Here is a 19527-nt window from a genome sequence, read left to right as displayed (position 1 = left end):
TCACGGTGGTAGAAAGATTAGATAAATGAGAAAGTCAGATTTCCGTTCTTGATTATTGTATAATCCAGGGAAATAATAATAAGCTCTCACGGTTTCTGTGCTGCATCTTGAGACATTAACATTGTGTTCCATCTCAAGAAAGTGTGATTATACCTCTTACAGAGAGCAATAAATTCATCTTCCACAAACCCTCATTTACAGGATATTAAATCCATCTGAAGCCATTTCCTGCAACAATCCTCTCAAATAAAACTTTGCTTTCTAACCAGGTCACAGCATTAGCATCACTACCATCAATCACATATAGAGCCATCAGATAAGAAGAGTCAACTCCCCACTGGACAGAGCAAACAGATATGTGCTGAGAATAAAAGAGTCGCTGAACAAACAGATGGAAGTGACACCATGATGAATGCAGGGGGACAGATGCAGCAGAGAAAAGATAAAAAAAAGCAGAAAGGAAACAGCTTGTGTACACATGTCAGACCTTTTGTCTCAGCAGCTTGCTGCGGACGCGGCCCCACAGCTTGGCCCCCGTGTTGGAGTGTCTCTTGAGCACCGGGGTCTGGGGCTGGCTGGACAGATTGTGCTGGTTCTGGTCCACGCAGCACTGCTGCTCCAGACGCTCGCACACAGAGTTCAAGTTTACATCCGACACCAGGATCTCCGTCATCCCAAAGCCGCCGAATCTCCCCTTCCTCAAAAAATGCAGGTGGGAGGAAGTGTTGAGCTTGAGGAGAAGGCAGGGGTTTGGAGGAAGGATCTCCACGTAACCCGTAACGGTTAGACCAGGTGCTGGAGAGCCGAGAAGCGACAAATAAAAAAAAAAGAAAAGAAAGTCTTTTTAATTCAAAAAGGAAAAAGATGAAGAGCAGAACGAGAGCTGGTTGCTGCCATGACCTCTTCGACAAGCCTCGTAAAAAGTCCAGGTAGGATCCTGCTTCTGTGAGTTCGCTTCACAGTCAGCCGCCAGCATCTCCTCACTGTGCAATCTGACTTTCACCACGGCAAACGGAGGCAGCGAGCGCTCCGAGAGGCAGAGACAGAGAGAGGAGGGAGAGAGGGAGCCGAGCAGGAGGGGTGAATGAGCTCCAGGAGCAGAACTGCCTCTCCAGATGTGGATGGACACTCCTCCAGAGAGGGGAGGGGTGGACAAACAGTCAATGAGGAACGAAAAGAGAAAGAAACACAGGAGAAGAAGAAACGGAGAGAGAGAGGGTAGGATGGGTAAATGTTGCGCTGTGTTTTGGTCAGTACTTTGACCCCTGGTCAACTTTTCCCAGAGCTGCACAGGAAGTGGATAATATAATGAGAAAAAAAAGGGGCAATGAATATTAAAAACAATCAACAAGCAATTTAATCCTAAACAATTCTGGAGTTCATCTATGGCCAAACTCTTAAGACTGAGTTAAGACCGCTGCCAGGGTTTTCGGATATTGATTGGGAAAACGTTCCACGTTTAGTCAACTGTGGTTATGCCAGGCCACAAGATGGCGCTGTGGTTTTAGCATGTCATTGAATTCGTATGCGCTTTAGCTTCTACTTCATTAGCTTTCACGCTCATGTAACACATTTATTCCTAATCAGAAATTGTGCTAAACTGAACAGGTTGTAAGTAGCACAACACAGCACAATGCTATCCGCTAAGTTAGTCATTTTCAGTATCAGTCAGATGTTCAGAAATTAAGTCAGAGGAAACTGAGTGGTGAAAAGCAACATGAGAGGAAAACTTAACTTTTTATAATATATTAAGACATGCGAGTGGTTTATTCAGGCTGCGAATGAGCAAGAGAAAGCAAGATGTTCAACAAATAAGAAGGTTTTTGCACTCAACAAGGAAGATGTCAGCCACATGTCAGCGTGTAACCAAACATTTTAGTGAAGAAGCAAAGTGACCTGGACTGGACAGAGAAAAAGACGTCTTGTTCTTTTACGATATCTATCGCTGTCGGTCATTGAACAAGCTGGATTTAAAAATATTTCCAGAATGTTGGCGAGTGAAACTAAGTGTGTGCTAAACATGTTCATAGCTTTTTTTTTTTTTTTAACTTCGTAAAGCCCGTTTTTGGAGCGACTGCCCTTTCACACACACAGTGTGACGTTGCCTCTGCTGCTCTGAATATGAAAAGATTAATGACAGGTCAGGGTAGAGAAGCTGGAAAAAATCTATACAAAAACCAGAGATTAGAAATCAGCCACAAATCTAACAGGTCTATTTCTATAAGAAATGCATTTCCATCTCTTCTCCTTAATCCCCTTTTCCACCTCTTTCACCCTGTGCGCCTGTTACTGTGCCTTCCTTGGCATATCTCTATTTTTGTCTTACCACTGACTATTATGCATTTTTCCACCAAAACCCTCTCCCCTAATCCTTAAGCCTGCCTGTCGATGCTGGAAAGTCAGTCAAAGACATTCAGCGAGATCAAATCTTCACGTTTATTCAACAGGACAAGCCGAGCTGACCGCTCATACGTGGAGCCCTCTACATATTGGATCGATACGCAGCAGAGGAACGTGTGTGCGCCTGTCAAGCTCCCTCCCTGTCTTCTGTGTCCCAACCCGCTGGAATTAGAGTGGAAAGATATTCAGCTTTGGAAAGGTTATATACGCGAGGAAGCATTTTAAAGCAGTGGTGATTGTGATTCAGAGTCGGCGCAGACATCTGCCCGCTGATCATTCACTGATTCATAGAGGGGCCTCAGATATGCAGAGAAAAACACATACAGAATTTCTTTCATTTAATGAATGAGTCACTAACAGCTTTGTTTACATAGGGGATGTATGTTATCATTTAATCTTAGAGTACCATTGGAGTCTCTTTCAGACGATTCTCCCTCTAAAGTAGAAGGGATGTTTAAGTTTAATATTCAGTCAGCAGTAGTTATCCTTACAGTACCGAACCAGACTCATTATGTCATCACAGGGCGTGTTGGATAACCTCAGACTGTACAAAACCCTAGCATAAAACCATGTGGGTTAGCGTGTCTTCTGCGGTGACGATAAAACAGTGAGCAGATGAAAAGGGCAAGTGGCATGGCGAGAACGTCTGACTCCGTGGACCGGAGGGGAAGGCGGAGGAGGGGAGGTGGAGCTCTGTTGTGGAGCAGACCTCAGTCAACCCCTCGGCACAGATTATTTTTAACTCGCCGGGTCCGTAGCTTTGAGACATACACACTCCATGCGTCACAACTTGGAAAGAATGTCTGGGAAAACCATGTTTTGAAAACGGGAGAAGAAAAACCCCACAGGGAGATCGGGGAGATATTTCGGGGCAAGATGGGAGAGAATGGGAACGCTGGAATAGCTTTGTATATGGCAACTCATAAATGTTTAAGGGGTTTTATTTGAAAGTGGTTTATGCTATTATAGCAGCCATTCAGCAGAGTAATATAGGAAAGAAACAAGAAAAAGAACAGCTAGAACCACATTTAGGAGCAAAGACACAGAGTTCTTCAGTGGATTACACAGAAAATGCTCACCAGTAAGATCAGTGGGGAACTGATGGTGGTTTCACCTCCATCAGTTCACAGTGGATTTGTTCGACAGCATTAATATGAGGTAGACAATAATAAACTTCAGTACAGGAATGTTTCTCTGAACCATTTCAAAACTAAATCATTCTACGATATAAGTATGAACACACAGATCAGGGTAATCCAAGGAGCATAGTATGAGCATAAGATAAATACTGACAGTTTTAATACATAGATGATCTTTTGTATATTATTCATCTTGAACTGGTCCACAGTTCAAATTGTTTTTTTTTAACTGCTGTGAACTATAGCTAACAACTAATATTTCCGTAAAACATTTTTGCTTTAGGAAAGTATTTCATTAGAAAAGGTTGATGGAAATGATGAAATTCAAAGTAACTTCCTCAATTTCACAAAAACATTTTTACATTTGCTTGAGGTAGCTTTTGGCTTTTCCAAAAAAAAAAGAGGTATTGCGCTAAAGTGGAGATGGAAACACATTTACTGAAGAAGTTTTGGCGTAGAGAACGTTTACCTTACGTGACTGATCAGCCGCTTCAGAGAACTGCGTACCTTTCTCTATGTCTCCAACAGCATGCAACATCACCAATGCTTGACATAACAGAACAATTACAACTTGCCCGATAGCTACACATTCCTGAAAGCCTCTCTCCATTTTCCTCAGAAGGTCTATGCTAGTTTGCAATCTCTACTTCCTGTTTATTACAGGCACGGGTAATGTCAACATCTGGCTAAATTACGATTTGCTCCGAACCAGTAGATCAAAACATTGCGACATTTTACAAGTTCGCTCAAAATTTATATGACAATTGGACAGAAACATCACTGGTAAGAACAATCTATTTGAAAATACTCTTCTGCTTTTCGTAATAACTATCAGACAAAGCCATTTCTGCTGTTGGTAGCCCATCAGGTCGAGGGATTGCTGCAAAGTCAACACTATGCAGTTGAGGCCAAAACATTGATCTGGTTTTATAATGGTTCTAATGTATTTTTGCCCTACTTTAAACATCTAGAAACGCCTGAGTGTCAATTCAAATGCTGACAATGGGACAGAAACCAGCATCTGTACGACCAGTTCAACCAAAGTCCAATACTTCACTATCCATCACATCAACAAAACCCACTCAGCAGACACATTTGTGATCTGCCCCCACAGATCACAAACAGATACAACACAGTCACATAACCACTCTCACTAATGTCAACTCATCATTTATTTAAGACATTAAAAAGGAGACATAGCCCAAGCAGACATGTTAACCCAGAATCCAGGGTTAAATCTTAAAAAGCTCTCCTGGTAGTTCAACAGTTCATCTGACACAGCTCTCCAACATCCCTACTTTTATTTCAGACGTGCCACCGGAAATCAAAGTAAAATATATTACTGTACTTTGGTAATATTTGCTAGAATCCTGGCACATTCAGCTTCCAGGTTCTGTTCGCTGGGCTGGTTTATATTGCATAAAGTGGAGCCAAATAATGGGCCCTTTTTTCCCTAGAAGGCCTTGAACAGATATTAAGCCACTGCAGAGATAAATTAACACTTTGCGATGAATAGCTGAGGGGCCTTGAGCTCGGGAGACATGGGACCAATAAAAAGGCGACAGATGAGAGGAGGGAACCCAACTGGGAGGTAAGGCTGAAGGTTCTTGTGGGAATGGAGAGACACATAAAAGATAGAGTGGAGTAATTAGTCAAATCTTAGATCTATGAGATGTTTTCTTTATTAGAGCATGGTTTGGTGTTGGTGTTGTGTTGCAGCTGCCTAAGGCTTTTCTCTAATTGTTATTGCTGCTTGTCATCTTTTACTCTTAACGGCAAAGTTTTTCTCCAATCCAAAAAAACAATGGATTGCAAAGAACCCTTATATGTGAATAAGCAGTTGGTTTTTATCCAACATAGATTTTTTTCCCAGCTTCTCTACCCTGACCTGTCATTAATCTTTTTATGCTGTGGCATCAGGTTCAGCCCTGYGTCGTAATTATAGACAGGGTGGTTCTACTATATGACCACAGCCACGGGTGGACCAGGTCCATGTTTGCAGGCTGCATCTGGATGCAGCTGTTCACAGACCAGCACGATGCTGCTGTTGGTTTGGTGATTGTCCAGCCTCCATCTGTGAGGTCCTCAAATATAGGTATGATCCTTTTAACAGATGCAAACCACCCAATGAACAATAGAAGGTCTCAGTGCCAGGGAGCTCTTTGCCTTAATGCTGAACATCCTGGGATTGTGTAGCTGCTGCCTGGGAATGTTTTCAGTTTACCCCGGGTACTACCCGGTATTTCAGATGCACTGAAAAATAGTCTGGTGTTGATTTCTGACTGGTCTTTACTCAGTTTGAAACTGAAATCCAGCCTTTTTCTCAGTCAGTGGAAGAACTACACTAAGCTGTAACCAGATTGTGCTGACAACACTCTTCTGTGTGAATGAAGAACACAAAAATATAGCTGTTTTCAGTGTGGTGTCTATAATAAAGTCACAGGAAGCACAAAGATGGACCTCTTCAAATCAAAATAATTTTGGCATGTCAAGTTTTTTAGATCAGATTTCAGCAGATAACAGGAAGGCTGAATATAACACAGCAAAGCTGCTCCCTGTCTCAGACGTAGAGGTTTTAATAAAGGTAAGCTGTACAGTTTCATAAGTCTTGGGTTGAATGTTTTCTGCTTTGTTGCGCTAGAAAATGTTTTTAATCTCTTTGCAGCATCAAAAACAAGAATTTTCTGTAAAACCCCTTCTTGCATGTGTGCCCAAGTTTTGTTCTGAGTAAAAGTCACTTGATACATGTGGTCCTACTTGCTATGATATTATTAAGAAACCTAAAAATCATGGCTAGAGTAAAATACTTTGTAAATTGTCTTTAATATTAGCATGTTTAGGCTTACAAAAACAAAGCACAAAGTTTTTCCCTTTATCTTTTTATCTTTGTTTTAAAATCATAACAAAATTGTTAATTACAGCGACTGTTTTCAAACGCATTTAGTGAAGTTGCCACCACAAATATTTATGACGCCTACCGAGTTTTAGAAAAATTTTTCATACAGTTTTATGTTTTGAATGCTGTTTCTATTTTGTATTTTATTAATAAAGATAACTCAGATCAAATGTCTACAAAAATATCAGAAATTGGACACGAAGTTCAGATCAAATCGAAATTTATTGTTAAATCTCTAGTTGACTATTTTCATTTGTCATAATTCCATCTATGACAAACTTATATGAAGCTACTTTCAAAGAAAACAGAGCGCTTCATGGTTCTGAGCAATTGTTATGGGTACAAATCCAGTTCTCAGCTGGGGTCATTCTTTCTTTGTATATGTAGTCCTGGTGTGCATGAAGTGCTTTTTAGGTGAAACATTTTTACAGCTGAATACACCAAAACCACTTTTTCCACTCCTGAATAAAATTAGAAATCCATAAGATTATGAGTAATAACTAAAAGACAAATGTGAATTTAAAAGTTAAGGTCTACGTGAGGAGACGTTACCAGAAACTAGCAAAAATGCAAGATGAGAATTTCATACTCTCAATGTGTCTCACTGTGCCTTTAATACAGAATGCTTTGAACTCTTCACAGCCTCTAAGATTGGATTTGTATGGATTTTTCTTTTGAAGCCAAATGGTATTTTTCTGATGACTTCATTCTGAACCTTTTTTTTCTCCAATTTCTACCAATACAGCATTCGCTCAGTATAGGCGAAATAAGCCATTTTATGACGTTTTGGGTTTGTTATCCAGAAAGGTGCTGGTTATTTTGCCCAGTGAGGTGCTTTCACACCATTCCCTGGTCAGTCCGCTTTAATCCAACTCTCATTTGTTTGTCTAATAAGTCCGATTCGTTTGGGGAAATCAAACTCTGATCTGGACCAAAAAAGTGAACTCTGGTCCACCTACCAACTCTCGGTTTGTCTGAAGTGAACTCTGGTGCGGTGCGAATGTGAATGCCACGCAGACCGAAGACCAATCAAAAAGCAGGAAGCGGGTTATAGCGGAGGGCATTCTGGGTAAATAGAACCAAAACAAAGTGATAACTTGATGGGAGCTGGTATGCAATGGTTCAAGTAAATGGGAATGAAATAGTTTGTAAACTGGAACAAAACGGAAGTAGGAAGAAACAAAATATCCATGTTTAGGTACAAAATTGGGATATAAATTGGCGGAAGGGTGACTTGACCTGAAGCAGAAAAAGACCAATATAAACTTCTGACTTCATAGGTTGTCATATGTGACTCCCAGTTATTGCTGAACACATAAGTATCCATTTATATTCTTGGGTTCATTCGTCCTCGTAAATCCCTTAAGAAGTTATCTGGGAACAAAGACAATCATTTGGGACAGTAGGACTGAAAAACGACAAAATTGAAAAGAAACGGGAAGATGCCTCAGGCGTGTTTGATATGCTCATCACTGAAGACGAAGCACTTCATAGTAATCATCTGCATCTCGAGGAGCACAGGGATTGGCTGAGAGTGAATGCTGCAAACCCGACTCTGAGCGCATCACTCTATCAGGTTAAAGCCGATTGATCCGTATAAACATGTTCAGGGGATGACCCACTGCTGCTCTTTGATCTGTTTCTGCTGCCTTTGCAGGAGCTTTAGAGGAAAGCAGGGAAGAAAGAGTTAAATAAAAAAAAAGAAAGAGAGAGAGAGAGAAAGAGAGAGGGGTCTGTGTGTCGGGAGGGCTTTCGAGGGAGGATCTTTCAGGGTGCAGCAGGAGTGCTAAATGCGAGTGCAGAAAGAGGAGGGGGGGTGGAGGGTTTGGCAGGGTGGGAATTGACAGCCTTGGGGTGCTTTAAAGATTATTCCTGCTTCTCTTTCATCCTGGCCACTGGGAGCATCCTCCTCTGATAAACCGCTCCATCATTTATTAAGCACATTAGAACAAAAGTGGAGGAGGAGGCTGAGGGGGAAGGAAGAGGATGGGGAGAAGGGGGGAAAAACGAGTAAAGAGAAGCCGTTGTTGGGTGTGGCTGTGATGAACACGGGCAGAGAGTGCAAAGAGTGCGAAAACATGTCAAAGAATACAAGATATTTAAAATCCACTTCAAAATCCACTTGAGAAGAGAAAACTTTTCTGAAATGTTTTTCTCTTGTTTTGGGGGGTTTTGTGAATACGTTTTAATGCAAGCTGTGAAATAGACTGAAGGGATAAGAAAAAAAAGAGGCTGAGAAACAGTCTGATGCAACAGCAAGCAGTGAGAGCAGCAATGCTGCAGGGTTCTGCATGACAAAACCCAGTTTATACAATGAGGTCACGCTCTGCACACCCGAAGCTGTTTGTTTTAACAGCGACGACTTTTAAGCCATTCATCAGTACTGTTAAGTGCATTTAATAATTCTACTGTTATTTATTTTATACTTGTGTGATATTTATCTTGATTTAAGACTGTTTCCTCGAACAAGAAGGGTGAGATTTGTTCCATTTATTTCACCCTGTAGAAAAGTCAGGCACAACATCTGCAAGAAAGTCTTTTCCAGAATATTTTCAGTTGAGAAGAAAATTTAAAAAAAAAGTGTCAGGGGTGGGAGGAAGGCAAGATTAGATCCTGAATTAGCACAGAAAGCAAACTGTGTCGTTCTCAGGCTGAGTGGCAGTGTGCTAAAAAAGACGCCATTATGAGCACGAGACAAACAAAAATACAGCCGGTTCTCTTGTCAGAGCAGAACTGAAACTTTAGGTTGACCTTGAATGAAACTCAGTACAACACCAGTGGACATGATCCTTATTGTATGACATCATTTGACATAAACTGTATGTCAGAGATGGAATAACTCTTTAACCTGATCTACTTTGTTTTAGAGTGCGATATAAAAAGGTTCTTACAGATACAGTGAGATACAGATACGCGACTGTTAAGGTCCTGAATCAGAATGGAATATTTTAAATCATGACTATGGCGTCTATGTCACAGAATGTGGGTTATCTAGTTTTAAGGACCGATGGCACAAAATAGCAGCCTCGTTTCTGTCAAGACTGCCTTGGGGCAGCTGTGGCTACAATCCAGTAGCTTACCGTGTGTGAATGGAAATGACCGATTTCATGAGCATCCTGAAAAGTTCCATCAAACTGATGTCATTTTATAAACAGAAAGCTTCATCTTTAACATATTCTTAATTGGTGATTTGTAATGTAATAAATGTAATACTCACTGACAGACAATGCTGTGATTTGTTTTAGCCTTCTTGTTATCAGCTAAGAATCTCGCTCTCTCAATCTGAACAAACCGTAGACATGTAATAGAAAATAGATATTTTTTTCCAAAATACCTTATTTCTAACTCTTCTGACTTTGCTGTAACATACATCACTGGCATTGAAAATTATTCACTCAGTAGTATAATCCACACTGAAGAGTGATGTCATCTGCAGCAAAAAAAAAACCCAGGCAATATTTGTAATGGTTTATCAATGAAAACAACACAGTGATACGTAGTCTACTCTGATTATATAGGTAGAAAAAAATCGTATCTATGCCACTTTCAAAAGTTGCACTAAATCTTATACAAATCTGAATGCAGTCGCATTTAAATATTTAACTATTAGTATGAATGATCGTGCAAAAAAACAACAAAATCTTAATTCAGCCTCAATTGTATGAACTCTGTGAATGTAATCTATGTGATTCTTTAAAACACCATGTAATGTAAACAAACTAAACACAAACAAAAGTTACAATCACAAACCGGGACGAGGTTGAGTTACATCTAAGGATCGTGACCCAGTTCCAGGGATGAAGCGAGTGCAGCCTCAAAGGACTTAGCTGCTGCTGACCTGCTTGAATAATTTATCTTAAGTGTGCTGACTGGACGCAGCCACCTGGAAGATTACACGAGAGCAAGGGGGTGGGCCACGGTGGGACTAAAAAGAAGAAAAAGTGACAGCATGATCATGAGTGACACGACATGAGATGGGGTTATGCAACTTGGGAACATAGAGGAAGAAGTGTGAGAGAGAAAAGTAGGATGGTCTAAATATTTCAAGGCGACGACAGCGCAGAGTCACTTTGGCTTTCTAGGAAGTCAGGTGAGTAATTGAAAGGAGGCACTGTGCTTGAAGCTGAGCAGACAGATCGGAGCTGCTAGGCTTCCTCAGAGCTAAGCAAAATGCCTACAAGCATAACTGAGCAGCTTTCATTAGCGTTCAGCTCAGGACTCAAAACACTCTTTAATATCTTGTTTGAGGCTTTAGTTTACCTCCAAACCTCCAAACAAGATATAACCAATTATTTCAACAAAGTGTTGCTAAGGTACAAATTTGTCTAATATGATGCTTGAGAAAATTCCAGGGTGGCCCCTCCCACACTTGTTGCTGGACTCTGTCTTTCAGCTTGATAAGCGAAGGTTGGTACATTTATCACTCAATAACAAGGCAAATCGATCTGTTTGGAAATACTTACCTGTGTTTCCATCGACCATAAAATTGCACAAATTGGAATTACAAAAATAAATTTGCTCGATGGAAACATGGCAATTTAAAAAAAATCTCCTAATTTTCCAATACATTTTTGTGCAAGGCTGAGGTGGTTAGTCAAGAATTACTAATTAACAAGCAGACATCAGTTTGTTATGCTTGTTTTGTCTTATATAAATGACAAAAAGGTGTAATTTACTGGCCTACAAGCACGAGAATGGTTAAATCTTAAAAATTTCCTCCACATTGGGATTTTCCAACATAAAACTCGGTCAGAACGTTGTGCTTCCAAACAAATCAAAACCAAAGCCGAGCCACACCATAACGGTGTATGAAATCCCAAAAAATCCTGAATAGTTTTATAAACGCTGCCGTTTTTGTGTTCCAGTGAAACCAGGTCAGTGATCCAGTCACGGAAACATCCATCCTTCCCCCTCTTTCTCCTCCTCCTCCTCCTCCCCACTGTATCCAATAAAAACAAAGGCCCTTGAAAAAAATAAATCACTTTGCCGTCAAACCTCATTTGCAGGTGAACAATCCATTAACGTGCCAGTGGAAAAATCAATCGCTTAATCGATAAACCCCTCAGCTTTAGCACCCAGCAATGATTGAAAGAGGAGCTTAACATTTTCTCCCTCACTATTCTGACTCCAAGTTTTCTCTCAACGACTTCTTCTTCTTCTCTACTCTGCATTGATCTCAGTCCTCCTCCTTTTTCTCTTCCTGTAAATCACAGAAAAATGAGACGAATCTGAAACCAAACTGAACTGCTTCCTGCTAATGATTAATGCCAGGTAGCAGGATTAGTGAGGTTTAAGTGAAACATTATCTGTTTGTACGGGAGGAAGAGGACACGACGCAAAGAGGAAGAGATGCTATCAACCCAAACAACTCTCCCCCCACCCCCGACTCCTGGAACCCACACGCGAGCTACGTATCCCTCTCCCTCTTACACAACGTACATTGCATAATTCAAAAAATTTGCGACTGCGAGAAATGGACTTTTGAGGTGCCCGCCTTCACAAAACACCCACTCGGCTCTTTGCAAGCCCGGAGACCAGAGGGAAGAGGTACGCGCTCGAGCCGGCGCCCACCACCAGATCAATGCGTTCCCGCGTTCTGCCAGGGACAGGTTTGGAGAATAATAAAGCCACTAAAAAAACGCGTTGATCAGATGAATTCACGACACGGCGGTTATGCAACAGGCTGCTTTCGAGCGGAACAATTCATCACCCGAGGAACACGACGAGCTGCAGATAACAGCGCTGATGTCCAAGGTCGTTTTACGTGCTTCGATTCAGCAGTTCGAATCAAAGCTGGAGTGAAGAGGCCGTTTTAACGGGTTATATTTTTGGAAAGAAGAGAGACAGAGAGAGAAAGACAGAAAGTTTCGGCAGAGCTGGTAATGTTGAAGAAGATCAAGTGTAATTGCTTTGATCCCTGACTTGTCAGCACCAAGGGTGGATGTGGTGCAGCTGCATGACCTCCCTGTTAACTTGAACTTGGATCCTCACTCCAAGTCTGAAGAGACTTGAGCAGCTCCCATTAACCTTCTCGTCATCACTGAGCCAAAAACTGAGCTCTCCCAACGTAAAGGTCACACAGAAAGACTTCTAATAATATCTGTGGAAAAGTTTAGCAAAATGACAATGCAGCTTTAAAGGAGTGCTGTTCTAATGCCTTACTTAAGTATTTATTTCATCACCTTAAACTTTAATGTGTCTTATAAGGAGGTTTTGCGATATACCAACACAAAATGGTATGTAATTATACTGTTGAAGGTGGACCACTATCTCACGGATATTTCAGTAGAACGTGAGAAAACTCAACCATTTGCAGATATTTTCATAGAGAATTTCTAAAAATATTCGAAAGATTGGGAAGCTGAATTACCTACAGATAATGATACTTGAAAGACCAGAGGCTGGCTTTGCCAAAAGCAGCCAATCCTGGAGCATCTTTTACTTTCCATGGTGCTGATTGGCTGTTACCGCGAGACTGCAAAAACACAAAATCTTACCAAGTATTTTTGGTCTAGTTTCTAGTGCAAATATCTCAGTACACGTGAAATAAGACAAAACTAACTTACAAGTAACATGATATGGGAGCTTGTTTTAAATCAATAATTCCTTAATATTGATGAAATGAGAACAAGCATATACTACGAAGTTATTTACTTAAAATAAGCTCCAATATTTACTTATAAGCTAGTTTTGTCTTATTGCACCTATATTAAACTATTTGCGCTAGAAACCAGACCAAAAAGACTTGGTAAGATTTTGTGTTTTTGCAGCGTGGATGATACTTCCCACTGTGTATTAATGCATTTTAAAGGTACAATTGGAGTTTTAGCCATAGAGAGTTATGAGAGTTCTTACACTGGATCTCAAGTATTTGCAGATCCAGTGTAAATACTGGATCTGGATTAGGGACCACAGTTGTGAGCGACTGTGGTTCCTAACTTCACAAACAGGACTCCACTCTAAATAAAGCGTTTCTAACACATGAATTGACTTTGATCTAAACAATTCCAGGGTAGACCTGGCCATAAACCAGTCCATCACATAACATCACAACAACACATCCTAAGAGGAGTACGAGTACATTTGATAGGCACTGAATATTGGTAATTCTAAGTAGCACACTTGTTTTTTCACGTTCCTTAGTTAGAAACAGAACAGATAATTTTATGCAAGCTTTAGTGATTAGAAAACCAGTACCAGTTCTTAACGTCTGCACAGTTGGACAGGAAACAGGCCTTCTCCCTCCCTCCTGCCTCGGGACAGGAAGTAATAAATCAGGATCAAACGGCTGGCACAGCTCACAGTTTCTGCCGTATGAACGGCATGATGTCAATTGGGATCGTACCCTCAGCAATAACTCTGAGGTACAACAATAACATGAATTCAGAGATCTTAAACAATCACTGGAACTATAGAGTCTGTAAACAAAGTATTTTATTAGTGGTGCAATATACACTGTGCCTTCAAAATGTCAAATTAAAATAGCACAACTAAGCATCAACCTCTTCTCACACTAGGGTTAAATGTCAATGTTGGGTCAAGAGACTAAAAACAGTATTTTAGGTCTTTGGGGCTTCAATTAAAGAGCTTTAAAAGCCTGGGAATGATTACTAATGAGCAGTCGGTAGCTCTGTCTGTACTTTGTTCTCTCTGTCCTGTGGAGTTATCATGACTACGTGCTTAAGGCTGGGGGCTTATGAACACTGGAGTTATCCACAGAGTAACACAGAAATAAGCTTTGCAGTAACTGATTAAGAGCCTCACTGTTTCATAGTCGTACGGTGGAGAACAAAGAGATGAGATCTAAGAAACTTATTGGTCTTATTGGAGAATTAGACTTTCAGAAATTCTCAATATATCATATAACATTGGATATATTGGTCCAGGCATTAAGAAACCTTAGTATAATACATCATTATATTTTAACTAGGCGTGTCTCAATTAGGATTCTGTGTCTTGGATACCAATCAGAGTCATCAGTCCATTTATTCAAATCAGCAGCATGTAATATTTTACAGTATAGGAAAACGACGAGTATTACATTCTGAATTTTTCTACACACTTTTGACTAAATATTTTTTAATTGAAGATAAAACAATAGTCCTTTTGTTTACCAAACCGCCTGACACATGTATACTGTGTTTTCAAACCTCAGATAACCTAAAGGAAGAAAAAAAAAACTGTAATAAGAGTAATTGGGGAAAATGCTTGAAGAGGTATCTTAATGTTTTCCAGAAGTGTAACTAAGGCTTTTGGGGTCAACTTAGGTTGTCAAACTTTTCCATTTTGGCATCATCTTTAATAAATAATGGCATGGTGCTGTGGGATGTGTGTGGTTTATTTTTGAACAGAGTTGTAGGTCAGATCATGTAGTTGGAGTTAATAGAGGATGTACTTTCTTTTTACCATGAACATGAATAATATTGGATTCTGCTATGGCGTTCAAGCTATTGCAACACCCTGTCGTAACATCCGAACTGCTGTAGATTTCATCAAGGCTGCAGGGGGATGTGGGATGTCGGTAACCCAGCAGACACACTGCACTACCTGGTAAATTCTTAGTGAGGCTTCTGGGGAAACATTTAGCAAAAAAATGTTCCTCAGCAGTCAAGATGTAAGGAGTCATAAAATGTACCGTGATCACTCTTAAATGTTATGACTCAAGATTACTTCACAAGTTTTATACATCATGTTTTGTAGAGGACTCTGGCTTCCCAAAAATAAAGGGTACGTACTGCAAAACATTGCTGAAGAAGACGGGGAAGTTTATTTATTGAAGTAATTCTCTCTATTAAAAGCATAATATGTCTACAATAAAACAGAACACAAGAAGTTTACAGCCTTTTTTTTTATATATTCATTATGTAGAGCTGACACTTTGAGGTGTCCTTTTCATCACATCCCCAAAAACAGATTTCAGAAAGGGTCACCTTTCTGAAATCTGGAGTGTGGAACCACAAACAACTGAACAGATCACCAGAACAATGTGGTGACTGATTAAAAGCTTCACATCACATTCTGCAGAGTAGTGTGTGTGTTTGTGTTTGTGTGTGTGTGTGTGTGTGTGTGTGGAGTGTGTGTGTGTGCGCGCATGTGTGTGTGGGGAGGGGTTCACAAAGAGTTGAAGAACAAATGTCAACTCCTCCAGGAACGGCTCTGATCTGCTGGCTTACCACTTTAAAAGACAGACCAGGCTCTCAGAGCATGGACACAGCACATCTCCAAGGCACACTTACTTTAATACTGGCCAGGAGGTTGCCAAAAACAACACGGGCAAGAGGAAGAAAGTATTCTGGTCCCTCTGGGGTTTTGGTGGAAGAAAAAAAAAAACCCCAACAAGTTGAAGCTGGTGGTGGAGACCAGAATCTGCAAGTAATGTGAAATCTGATTATGGAAAGAGAAGGCAGCGAGACACTCAGGGCTGTTTATGTAAATCTGCTCCTTACTGGAAACTCATTTCTGTTTACCACAGAGATCTGTCCTTGAGATAAAAAAATTAAAAATAAGTCATAATTACTACAGCTAGTGTAGAGCCCCTCTTGCTTAAATTAATCCACATATATATTATTTTTTATATTTCCATTATGTAAACAGAGACTGTGATCAGCATTTCTACAAGGAGACTGAAAATTAGCCACTATTGGTGATTTTATGTGGACACTGGGTGAAAAACACCACAACGTTGTTTTATTTTTAATTTTTATGAGTATTAGGTTGTGTAAAGTCAGAAGCAGATGTTGAATTTTCCCAGATTTTTCCCGGTTTTGGGGGACAAATAAACATTGTTAAATTGTGTGGCGAGATGCTGGGAGTACGAGAGCGAACGGTAGGAAGAGCACTGAAATAATCTATAGAGTACTCGATTACTAAAATATTCTTTTACAACAGTCCTATTTATCATCATAAATTTTCTTGTTGTGACAGGAATTCTGATTTCTCGTTGTCACAGTAAATTCATATTAAATGATGTATAAAAACTCCCCCAAAACTCTGCTTATTGTTGGGATTATTTTTTACCATTTCAGACAAAATTTCAAGATCTTTATCCAATTGATTTTGATTTTATGCATTGATCCAACATCAACTTTAACTGCAACTATTAACCCCAGGTAGAAGTGGTTATAGGTCCAAGGTCCGGTCTCAAAGCAGAACTGGGTGCTGACCAAAGAGGGATTTAACAGAGCCAGAGCTGTGGAGAATCTCTGATAATCCATGGGACGGAGCTTCACAATGTCCTGGCAGACAGTTCGCAGCATGAAATGAGCTTTGTCCCTCTGAGAGTCAAACTGGGACTGCGATGAGAAAAGACGAGGTGATCCTTTTGTCATCTGTTGTCAATAACTGTACAGCTTGAGGACAGCCGAGGAATGAGCACTTCGGAGGTTTGTGTGAGGAATAACAAGAGGAGAAGAAGATCTTGAACTGGAGTGTTTTTATTTTATCCCCCAAAGTCGCAGGTTACAAAGCGAGAAAAGCTGTCGCAGAGGACATGGTCAAATGGAATGAATTATTCTTGGACTGACATGCATTGTCTGCTATTTCTTTCTTTGTTTGCAGAGGAACGGCTTTGTTTGGGAAATCTGGGTAAGAAAGTTAAAGACGACAAAAGTGAGACAATAAGAAAAGCACTTCAGAAACAGCTAGCGGATCCCAATGGGCATCAACACACAAAAAAAATCTGAAGCTCTTTTAGTCACACTGAGAGCCTCTGTCGTGCACCTATCAATTATATCTGGATGCAGTTCACTGTTCAAGCATCTGAAAACCCCCCTTCAGGCAATTATGTCTGAACTCTGACTCTTCCATGTGACAAACGGGTGGTGGTAAGTGCACACCCAGATTCATGGCGTCCCTCTCTGGAGAGCTTTTCATTTCTCAGGCTGTGATGAGCTCCTTTGTTCTCACTTTAACTCCCAGCATCCCATAATTGGCCACCATCYSSSGMTYYSATTYCTWTKYTCCCCYCCCMCCGCCTGCTCCACATGTGCCACATGTGCAATGTTTCTGGTAGGAAATCATACATCTGTTGTGTATCCATTAGACTTTCCTGAAGGATTATGTAATCGTATAATGAGGACTGATTAGCAAGATGGACTTCCTTAGACTTCACAGTTATTTTCTGTAGTGGTGTTTTTATGAAGAAAGAAACAGAGAGACGTGGGATAAGGGACAGATGACATTATGGAGGATGTCCCGTTGAGGTCCTTCGGCCTTTAAGTGACCTTTTTACATCGTGCTTTTGTTCTGTCACTTGGGTGGACGCATCAAAAAAGATTCTCAGCTTAACTCTTCCTACACGGGTCACACTGCACCGTTCATCTCTGCTGAAGCAGAAGCATGTCTAACGCCTCCGAGTTGCACAGAGGCCAGCAGCAGTTTGGGGATTTGTGAACTTGTTACCGACTGGATTCTGGATTTAGTTGGACGTTTTCTTATCATAGGCAGTATAGCAGTCACTTACGTGCTGAGAATGTATTTTGTGGCCGATCTCTGGTGATGTAAAGCTGCGACTTGCCTAGACTGATTTGAACATATTCAGATGTTTATTTATGGCTTGGAATGTAGGTACAGCCTTTGGTTTTCTATACCTATGTGGCAAACCAGCCATATTAAATAAAAACCATTAGTGTATTTTAATTAAATGCAATCCTTCCTCAGTAGTTTGGGTGAATTAGCCTGCAAGCAAGTTCCCCGACTCTGCCTCTGGTTCCATATTGTGGAACATGTTGGGGTCCCACAAGGTTCAGTATCGGGCCCATTAAATTCTGACAATTCAAAGTCAGAAACGGACATTAAATTTAATTTGTTCTTTCTTAAAGTTAAAAGAACATTAACTTTTCTGTTCCCAGCCTTTCTATGTAAAAAGTTAATAACTAACTGTTGCTCCAGAGCTTTGAGACTCTTTAGACTTTGTTTTGCTGACTACAGAGGCCCGTAAAACCCAGTTGAAAACCTTTTTCCTGTCAGGCTTTTATGTCACAATATTACTGGGAATGTTTTCATTTAGCTCTTACTGCTTGCAGCTTAAGTTTACTTGTCTTGTACAGCACTTTGAGAGGCTTTATGAATAAAGTTGGCTCATAAAAGACTCAATTAAAGGGTTTTCTTTTAGAAAACACATATAATAATGACTTAAAAGATGAGCAATAGAGTTCCAGAATTGTTTCACTTAAAATCGTTTACATTTTGCAGCATCAGAACATCAGATCAAAACTATCCAAACAAAACAAAAATGATGAAATCATGTGCTTTGTCTTTGTGTAACATAGCAGCTGGCTTAGGCAGGTCAGCAGCCAAAGCTCATCTGTTGACAAGAAAAAACAAGCTTATCTGATATGTTTGGCATGAGCTGTTTGAATATAGTTCGTTAGAGTGAGCGTATTCCCGAGGTGAGGCGGGGATGGGGATTCGTTATTAGGTCTGTAACGGGGACAAAAAGGCTACAGAGTTGTGATGGATGAACCCCTCTGTTGGATTATGACAAGAAAATCATCGAGATCCATCAAAAACACTGCTATCAGCTTCACTGATCAAGGATTCACTGACGAGGAAGCCGGTTTAATTGGGACTCCTCATCAATAAAGAAAAAATGCCATATGCTGCAACAGGAGGAGCGTGAAAGACGAGACTAATTAAAAAACATAGTTGCTGAGGAAAACTGCACATCGCAGGAAAACGGTTAAAGAAATTAAACCCTCAATACGAAGAAATAATGCTTTAGTTTGTCTTATTATTTGCCATTTCAAATGAATGTCCACAACCCTGGTAGCTAAAGCTCCAACACACACATCTCACCAAACGAGAGGCCTGAGCTAATAAACACCGAGTATTACTGCTGGTAATTGATATCATTTACAACGGATCAGCCCCCCATCACCCAGTTGTGTGTGCATGCGAGCCTGTGGTTTGTCCCCCGAGCAGCAGAGCACAAGAGCAGAGCCCCATCTGTTAGTGTTGTTGACAGCTGTGTGTAAGATTGCGTGTGTATGACCGCAGGGGGCGTGTAGGGTGGGAACATGACGGATCGCGGCGTCGAACGACGGGGGGGACGAGAGGGGAGCGGATACAAAATAAATGACTCCATGTATTAGT

At 40.6% G+C, this 19527-nt stretch overlaps 1 protein-coding gene across 5 annotated transcripts in view; it reads right to left on the bottom strand.

Annotated features, from left to right (window-relative positions):
- The window catches only part of abr (ABR activator of RhoGEF and GTPase), a 135384-nt gene that overhangs the window by 15200 nt on the left and 100657 nt on the right, over nucleotides 1-19527 (bottom strand). Inside the window, exon 1 of one of the 5 annotated variants that reach the window (XM_008428052.2) lies at nucleotides 488-1076. The exons of the other annotated variants lie outside the window; for them this stretch is intronic. Coding sequence (XP_008426274.1) covers nucleotides 488-673 — 186 coding nt within the window. The 5' untranslated portion in view covers nucleotides 674-1076. Of the gene's footprint in view, nucleotides 1-487; nucleotides 1077-19527 lie in introns of those variants that run through there. 5 annotated transcript variants of the gene reach the window in all.

This window comes from Poecilia reticulata, linkage group LG14 (assembly GCF_000633615.1).
Source record: "Poecilia reticulata strain Guanapo linkage group LG14, Guppy_female_1.0+MT, whole genome shotgun sequence".
In the NCBI taxonomy this organism is placed as follows: Eukaryota; Metazoa; Chordata; class Actinopteri; order Cyprinodontiformes; family Poeciliidae; genus Poecilia; species Poecilia reticulata.
This window is presented reverse-complemented; position numbering and strand designations above follow the sequence as displayed.